Below are 8,834 nucleotides of genomic sequence, written 5' to 3' on the forward strand. Positions count from 1 at the left end.
TTTTGGACTTCTGGCTCCCTAATATATATCAGACAATAACTTTTTGTTGCTTAAGCATGGTGTTCTCTTATGTCAGTCCTAGGGAACTACTATAACCATCTAGTGCTCTCCGGCCACACCTCCCCATGTTCCTGGGGGGAAAAACCTCAGGGAACTTACTGTTCCTATGCTCCACCATACTATCTCAGAGGTTCAGAAGCTTTCCCCTGCTCCTCTGTCTGTGTCTCTGAGACCCAATCTGAATCCTCAGCCTGGAAACATGGGGCCTAAGTTGGTGCCCAACTGTAGTTTAGACCCAAAAAGAGTTTGGCCCTTAGGACCCATCTCTTCAGTTTGCTTCTCTCTTCTTTGCTGGAACTCTTAGACACATGTGACCAAACGTTTACTCATCCTCTGGCTTTAACTAGTTTACTATGCCCACTGGGAAGTCTCCTAATGCCTCTGAGACAGGATATGGTATCCCTCTTGTACACTCTTGAATGATGGGTGTATCCAAACTTGATTATCTGAGGTCTCCTTCTAAGCGTGAGTTCCGGTCTTTATATCTTAGGGCACTAAGAAGTTCCTGGCACCCAGAAAGCATGCACTGGGAGAATAAATGAGCCCTGTATCCTGCACCCTATCCAGCTGGACCCAGAAGTATTTATTTTTCCTTTTACTGGTGGGGGATGGGCAGGTGACCTTTCCAGAGATTGCCCAACAGTCTGTAGAAACATTGGAGCTCAATAGTGGGGTACCTTCCATTAATGTTTGCAAGAGGAATTTAGATTAGACGTTCGAAAGCTGTTCCTTGTGTCGCAAGACTCTGCACAATACGGAAGGGAAGCAAATAATCTATTCAAAAAATTATCTTGGCTTGGCCAAGATTTTTTTTTTTTGAATGCAGGTTTTTGATAGAAAGTGTCCCTTCTGGTCTCCTTGAAAACCTCTTGGTTTTTTAACTTCATGTTCATGACATACAGGCCAAACTAGGAGCTGGACAAAAAGAGAGAATTGTTATAACTGAAAGCCATGTATCTCTTGCTCACTTCTCCAAAAAGTAAACATTCTTGAGGTTTCAAAATCATTTGCATATAGGGTTATAAACACTGGACAGCCTGGAAAAGAGGTAGAGAGGAAGAGAGAAGGTTTTCTTGTTAGGGGTATTTGAAAAGGACCAACTTGAGGAAGACATAGGAGTAACGCAAAAAAAAAAAAATACTGAATGGGGCAGGCAACGTATCAGAATGTCCAGTTCTTAAGAAATACAGCCTTTCAAGGAAAAAAAAAAAAAGGAAAAGTCTATGAGCTAGAAGGGAGAAAAAGAAACGAGAGGGGGCAGGGATACTGACTCTTTACAGCAGGAAGTCTTCCATGGACATCGAGTTATGAAGAAACAACCATACATAGAAGTCCTTATTCGGAGCGCTAAACTCGATTTCACCACTTAAAGAGAGAGATACACGCTCCAAGCAGCCTTATCCTGGTATAGGAAAAATAACTCGCAAAGCAAGAGAGCTAGGACTGGATAGTGGCCCAGACCAGTGTTAGGGGTTTTATTTGCAAGTCAATGAGCCAAATGGGCGATTGGGCTTGTGCTTCGTTCTGCAAGCAAGGTTATTATTATCACCGCCTATTGCTCCACTGAACAATTTCACTGAAAAAGAAGACTCCTAGCCGTGTGTGCGCGCACTGTGCCATACAGGACGTGCTGCTACGTGCCCACTTCCAAAACGACTTTATTTACAAAGCGATTACCAAGCTATCTATCTGTTTTTCTTTTGCAGCAGCAGCAGCCTTACTCAGCCCTCGAATTTCTTAATTATAAACCCGTTTGCTTCTAAATCAACCCCAAACCGTCAGGCAGAGCCTGGAGGGAGGCTGTGCAAGTTTGCAGCTCCCCCCCCCCCCCCCCCCCCCAGATCAAGGGCAACAGCAGAAGCAAGTAACTGTGTATGTGCAAAAAGGTGGATCTGGGGACGAGGATCGCTGAGTTTGTTTACAGAGCAGGGACGCCTCAGCTCGGATGCCAAAGCTACCAAGAGCTGCAAACGCAAACTTAGCAGAAGCACACGTACTCCCGGAGCGTGGAGCAGGCCAGAAAATGCGGAGCGGATCCCAGAACCCGGGAGTGGAGCCGCCCCGGCCTGTGAGCGCGCTGAGTCCACCTGCAGCCGCTGCCGCTCCCCGCCCCCAACCCCTGTCCTTGAAAAAAGAGGAGGTGCGGAGGGGTGTGTGTGTGAAGGCTGGGGAGTTAGAGGGTGCATCCACACGAAAAAATACCTCAGTTAGGTGTACATGCTGCCTGTATAAAAAGCACAAAGACAGGAAAGCGCGCTCAAAGGACAGGACACGATCAGTCCAGGGCTTTAAAAATCTAACTCGGGAAAGCATAGCCATCCTTTGCAGACTGGGGAGAGTTTGGCACCTAAGAAAACTCTGCTGGGCAGGGAGGCTGAGTGAACCCCTTTTTCCTGTAGAGGGCAGGGCTGATCACTTAGGTAGGCCGGGTGAACGAGCTGGGGGTGGGGAGATCTAGTCAGAAGGAGGCGGGGTGTGCTCCTTGCTCGTCTCCTGTAGGTTCTTCCTTGCTCTGGGTGACCAGGAGGACTAGCTCATCGTTCCAGAAGTGGCAGGTACTACCTCACATTTGGAGGCCAGAAAGACACTACAGTCCGGGGAACTGCTGGGCGGCGCCGGGGCGCGCAGCCGCTGCGCACGTGCAGCGCGGACTCGCGGACGCGGCGGAGGACCCGATCCAGGGCGCTGAGGTTACGGAATCCATGTGTTCGCGCTCGCCTCCGAGGAGGCTCTCGCTCCGCCCTTCCTTGAGATCCTTATATTAACTGTGGCCAAAGCCCGGAGAAACACAGCTCATTGTTGGCAGCTGCCTGTCGGTCCTGCTGAGCGGCTAAGGCAGCGGAGGGAAAGAAAAGGGAACGGCTCGGAATTTGCTCCCGCGGCTGCTGCAAATACCTCGGCGCTAACCTCGCACTAGCGAGAGTCTCACAGCCCTTCGGCTGTCCCTCTATGTGCTACTGAGCTGGTCCTGGACCCGACGAGCCCGCCTTCGGTGTTCCGAGCAGAAATCGCAAAGACGGAAGGTGAGCGCGGAGGGCGAAGCTTAGCCAGGGCTGCTGCTAGCCTAGTCCTCCGAGGGCTGGGCTGGCCCCGGGGACGAGCGTGAGGCGGAGCTGGGGAATAACAACAGGATGTGCAACCACAGGGTGAGGAGGGTTGATTAAATGCCTGAAGTTCGCGGCCCGGCTCCGGGGCACTTCCTTTATTAGGCCACTTCAGGGAACCCGGGAGGGGGGGGGTGTGGGCTCCGGTCCCCTCCTTTCCCGAATCGTAGGGGAAGGGGCTGGTCACTCAGCGCCAGGCTGTGCGGGTCCGGCAGGCAGCAAGTCTGCGAGGTTAGCGAGCTCGGGTGCACGGGCTGCGGTGGGCTCTCTCTCGGGGGTGGTGGTCTGCAGCTTGACGTGCGCGCGGGTACGGGGGCTACAGAAGTGAGGTGTGTTTTGGTGGGCGACACGTGTGGCGCGGGTCTCAGCGTCTGCTCGTTTCGCTTTCAGGACTGGAAATGGCAGACCATATGATGGCCATGAACCACGGGCGCTTCCCCGACGGCACCAACGGGCTGCACCACCACCCTGCCCACCGCATGGGCATGGGGCAGTTCCCGAGCCCGCATCACCACCAGCAGCAGCAGCCCCAGCACGCCTTCAACGCCCTCATGGGCGATCACATACACTACGGCGCGGGCAACATGAATGCCACGAGTGGCATCAGGCACGCCATGGGGCCGGGGACTGTGAACGGGGGGCACCCCCCGAGCGCTCTGGCTCCGGCCGCCAGGTTTAACAACTCCCAGTTCATGGGTCCTCCGGTGGCCAGCCAGGGAGGCTCCCTGCCGGCCAGTATGCAGCTGCAGAAGCTCAACAACCAGTATTTCAACCATCACCCCTACCCCCACAACCACTACATGCCGGATTTGCACCCCGCTGCAGGCCACCAGATGAACGGGACAAACCAGCACTTCCGAGATTGCAACCCCAAGCACAGTGGAGGCAGCAGCACCCCTGGCGGTGCGGGTGGCAGCGGCACCCCCGGCGGCTCCGGCGGCACCTCGGGCGGCGCGGGCGGCAGCAGCGCGGGCGGCAGCGGCGGTGGCAGCACCATGCCCGCCTCGGTGGCTCACGTCCCCGCGGCAATGCTGCCGCCCAATGTCATAGACACTGATTTCATCGATGAGGAAGTGCTTATGTCCTTAGTGATAGAAATGGGTTTGGACCGCATCAAGGAGCTGCCCGAACTCTGGCTGGGCCAAAATGAGTTTGATTTTATGACGGACTTCGTGTGCAAACAGCAGCCCAGCAGAGTCAGCTGTTGACTCGGTTAACCTCGCAGGCAAAAGAAATCACCTTCCCCACCCCCACCCCTAACTTCTTCGGTGTGAATTAAAAAAAAAAACAAAAAACAAAAACATTAGCTTAGACGCAGTATCTTGCTTTTCAGATCCTGAAAGGTTTGAGAACCTGGAAACAAAGTAAACTATAAACTTGTACAAATTGGTTTAAAAAAAAAAAAGATTGCTGCCACTTTTTCCTGTTCTTGTTTCGTTTTTGTAGCCTTGACATTCACCTCCCTTATGTAGTTGAAATATCTAGCTAACTTGGTCTTTTTTGTTGTTTGTTTTTACTCCCTTATTTCCTCACCTTCTCCAGTGCTCAACTGTTAGATATTAAGCTTGGCAAACTGCTTAATCTTGTGGATTTTGTAGATGGTTTCAAATGACTGCGCTGCATTCAGATTTATGAGTAAAAGGAAAAAATTGCATTTGTTGGCTGCATGAACTTTGGAGGGCAGATATTACTGCACAAACTGCCATCTCGCTTCATTTTTTTTAAACTATGCATTCGAGTACAGACTTAAGTTTTCAAATATGCTAAACTGGAAGATTAAACAGATGTGGGCCAAACCGTTCTGGATCAGGAAAAGTCATACCGTTCACTTTCAAGTTGGCTGTCTCCCCTCCCCCATATGTACAGACAATAATAGGGTGTGGAATGTCGTCAGTGGCAAACATTTCACAGATTTTTATTTTGTTTCTGTCTTCAACATTTTTGACACTGTGCTAATAGTTATATTCAGTACATGAAAAGATACTACTGTGTTGAAAGCTTTTTAGGAAATTTTGACAGTATTTTTGTACAAAACATTTTTTTGAGAAAATACTTGTTAATTTATTCTATTTTAATTTGCCAATGTCAATAAAAAGTTAAGAAATAATTTGTTTTCTAAAAGTCAGTCTTTGGGGGTGGGGGGCGGGGGGTAGTGATTTGTCTTTAGGATCTTATTATTGAGAGTAAGCTTTCCAAAGGATAAGTTTCAGGACACTAAAACAGGTCACCTTGAGCTTAAGGGAAAGCAGGATTTAGGATAATTGGCATAATGCTACATGGTTACCTTTGTAGCATGCCCTTTGGTGTGGTTTAATCAAAGGCTGAGAAGTTGTCAAATTGTTTTTGTTGTTTCTTAGCTGCATCCAGTTCCAGTGAACCTTGGTTAGGAAGGCAAGCAATATTAAATCTTTCTCGCTGGGTGGTGGGGAGGGGAGAAAAGTGTTCCTGATGCAACTACTTAAAAGGAGATGGACTAGAATATCATCCTGAGTGATTGATGGAGTGGCATTAAATATAAATTACCTTTATTTCAAGGGACGAATCTTATTTCTGAGCAAAGGTGCTAAGGATAGACACATCTTCCAGCTTAATCTCAAATAGATTCTGACTGGTTTGTAACTGTGGAAAGAGGGGGGACTGTGGAACAGGGGGGTGGAAACCTACCTTGAGGCTTCCAATAATATTTAAATTTTGCTCAGAGGTTGATTCAAATGTCAAATTACAACCTTCATGTTCCCTCCCAAGCGTGCCCCATTTTTCCAGAGCTGCAGTCGTCCCATGCATTAGGTGCCAGGGACCTCAGTATAAAATGATTTTAACAACCTGGGTGAGCTGAGTCTTTAAGCAGACCAAACCCATATTCAATGGGTGTCAAGGATAGCCTTACATAATGAAGCAGAAGAGAAATACTGTGTCAGATCATCCCAGGTGGGAGAAGTAGTTAGATTGTTGTTTCCTGTTACGTTTTCGTGCTTTTAAAAGCAGTAGATCCACAAGCAAGAATAGAGACTCATACTGACCTTATGAAGAGAGTAAGGAAATACAGACTGAGGTCTTACAGCAAGACATGCTTCAAAAGAACCCCTTTTGTACTTTGAACCCCATCTAAAGCCCATGCTTCACAGTCAGAACAAGCAAGTAGGTTTGCCCAAGGGCTGCCCTGGAATCTGGCACATAGGCTGATTGAGAAGGACTCTGAGTGACTCGACTCTGTTAAGTTTTATTTCCAAGCAGGACAGGTAAAATTAAGATGCATATTGCACTGGGCTTTTTATAACTCCATAATTGACACCATCCTATTAATAATTGTGTTCTATGAAATCACCCAATGAATCCTCTTTCACCCCAATTTTCAAACAGTTTCTCCAAGAGTTAAAGCTGAAGTCCTCTTCAGCTACAACATGTCAATATTGTGTCTGCAATCCGGTAGTAAATCTTCCTAGTTAAGCATTTTCACAGTGAGTTTTTCTTTCCCTTTTTCTTTTCCTTTCCTTCCCCCTCCTCCAGGCTCAAGTGAAAAAAAAAAAGTTTGCATACAGTAAATTCTGGTCCCCCCCCCCCCGTGTGTGTGTGTGTGTGTGTGTGTGTGTGTGTTTCATGACACCCCGATTCACCATTTATTCTGCCAGGGAATAAGCCATAACACCTGCCCTGTCATTAAATTGTCCCTGCTGCTCCAATGCCGAACACGTATGTAGAGATGCAGGGCTCAAGGAACTATTATTAGAACTTGGACCCATCCCTGTTAGAACAGAGGACTCAAACAGAGAGCTGGCTAAAAGCACAATTTGTCCTCAGTACAAATACAAATGGCCCCCTCCCCCAGCATCTCTATTTCATTAAAACCCTCTTGATCAACAATTGAGCAGATCCTATGTGATATCTGCAGGTCGCTTTAGGCAGAGAAAAATAAGCCCTTGTTTAAACAACCTGATTAATGAAACCTGTACAGTGACCTAGATCACCCGGCTCCTGGCAGACATTTGCAAAACCTTCTGTGGTCTTGCTTCCTACTAAGTTGCTTAGGGCATATGGGGAAATTTGACCTCTGTACCTTGGCTGTTTGTCAAAAAGTTCTAACGTGGGTACAAGAGGGCCTCTGTTCTTTAGGTTTTGCTCACAAATAGACACTGCATGCTTGATTTTCAAGACGAGCTCAGTGATAAGCACAGCCCTATTGATACACAACAGAGAAATCCGTCTGCGTGAATATAATCATGTGGCTCTGCCGCGTGCTTGATAAAATCCCGGTGGCAGCATCTTCGTGGCTGATAAAGACGTTAGAGCTATGGATAGGTCTTTGAAGAACAGTTACCTAATCACCACTGTTTATGGGGTGCTAGGCTAGAGCACTCGTTCCAGGAGGCTGACATCTATTGTGAAGTTTACGGTCTCTGTGACTTTTACTACTGTAAACGCCTGGGATGGCTATAAATTGATGTCAACATTAAAGGCCAGATCCTTTAGAGCAAAATATTAATCCACTAATCTATTATGGGTGGCTGGCTTTCAAATACAAACTTTGCAGCTCTGGACCATTAGGTGTTTTCGCCCCCTTGTGGAATTTCTTCAGAAGGTTAAAGGAAAGCTCTCAAGAGATTTTTTTTTTTCATTTATTGCTTGTTTTTTTTTGCCGTTGCTGAAGACTTTGCTTTTTTTCCTTGAGCAAATACCCTATGTTTGTTCAACAATTTTTTTTAATCAACAGGATTAGAGATTAAGCATTCTTTATAAAAAAAAAAAAGTAAGAGTATCTTACCTACCAAAGACTTCAACTTGTAATTAAAGGTGCATAATTTGAGATTGGCTTCCTATTTGGAAATATATACTGGCTAAGGGATTTTCCTTTTGAAAGAACAAGGACTGGAGGTTTGGGCTGATGCTTTAGCATGTCAGACGTGGGGGTGGCAAACATCTGACTCCCCACAACAGGACTGCTGGTTTGTATTTGAGGGTCAAAAAGACTGTACCCAGATGGGGTGAGGTTGAAGACCTGGTGGGAAATATTCAGGAATGCAGAATGCAATTATCCATGTTGGAATGTGACCTAGCCACTGGCTCTAATCTAGTGAAAAGGACCACGGGAATTCTAATAAGAATAAATGTTGCTGTCTAATTGAGTCAGGAAAATTTACTTCAACATAAACCTGGCAGATAGCATTGCCTCCAGAAAATAAATTTAGTACTTGAAGAATGTCGGCTCTCAGTCACTGGCCGTTTTTTTTTTTTTCTGTTATGTTTTGTTTTTGCTTGCATACAGGGACTATTTCCTGTAGCTTCAGAGATGGTATTTACCAGTTCAGTATTATACCACTATCTGCAAAAATCTAAGCTCCCAGACAGGCTGAGGCAAACCTCAGCAAGAGAACACCAAACAACACATCAAAGGCCTCAGTCTGTGAAACCCTATTAGCATGTGTTGTGTTTGTCTTCCCCCCCTACTCCCCCAAAGAGAAGGAACAATGGCTGTGTCTGAATTTTAACTGTAATGGACTGGCTTAACTTACTTGACTTATTTTTACACAGCAAGGGGAGAAATAATTCTTTTTTTTTTAAATGATAGTCACTTATTGGAAAAGGAACTATGAGGACATTTTCTATCAATCAGTGAGCTCTTGATAAGTAACCTACTTTGCTTTACAGAACATGAGACCCACCTTTATTTTTGAA

The 8,834-nt window shown here is 46.8% G+C and overlaps 1 protein-coding gene across 1 annotated transcript; it reads left to right on the plus strand.

Annotated features, from left to right (window-relative positions):
- The first annotated feature begins 2,850 nt into the window (after positions 1 to 2,850).
- Cited2 (Cbp/p300 interacting transactivator with Glu/Asp rich carboxy-terminal domain 2) lies at positions 2,851 to 5,271 on the plus strand. Its single transcript, XM_028779222.1, has 2 exons — positions 2,851 to 3,083; positions 3,555 to 5,271. The coding sequence occupies exon 2, from the start codon at positions 3,563 to 3,565 to the stop codon at positions 4,370 to 4,372; it is 810 nt and encodes a 269-aa protein (XP_028635055.1). The 5' UTR covers positions 2,851 to 3,083; positions 3,555 to 3,562; the 3' UTR covers positions 4,373 to 5,271.
- The last annotated feature ends 3,563 nt before the right edge of the window (positions 5,272 to 8,834 follow it).

Source organism: Grammomys surdaster, unplaced genomic scaffold, assembly GCF_004785775.1.
Source record: "Grammomys surdaster isolate TR1022 unplaced genomic scaffold, NIH_TR_1.0 348, whole genome shotgun sequence".
Lineage (NCBI taxonomy): Eukaryota > Metazoa > Chordata > Mammalia > Rodentia > Muridae > Grammomys > Grammomys surdaster.

Excerpts from the sequence above, each read along its gene's own strand:
- Cited2 (XM_028779222.1), top strand. The coding sequence starts at position 3,563 with ATGGCAGACCATATGATGGCCATGAACCACGGGCGCTTCCCCGACGGC.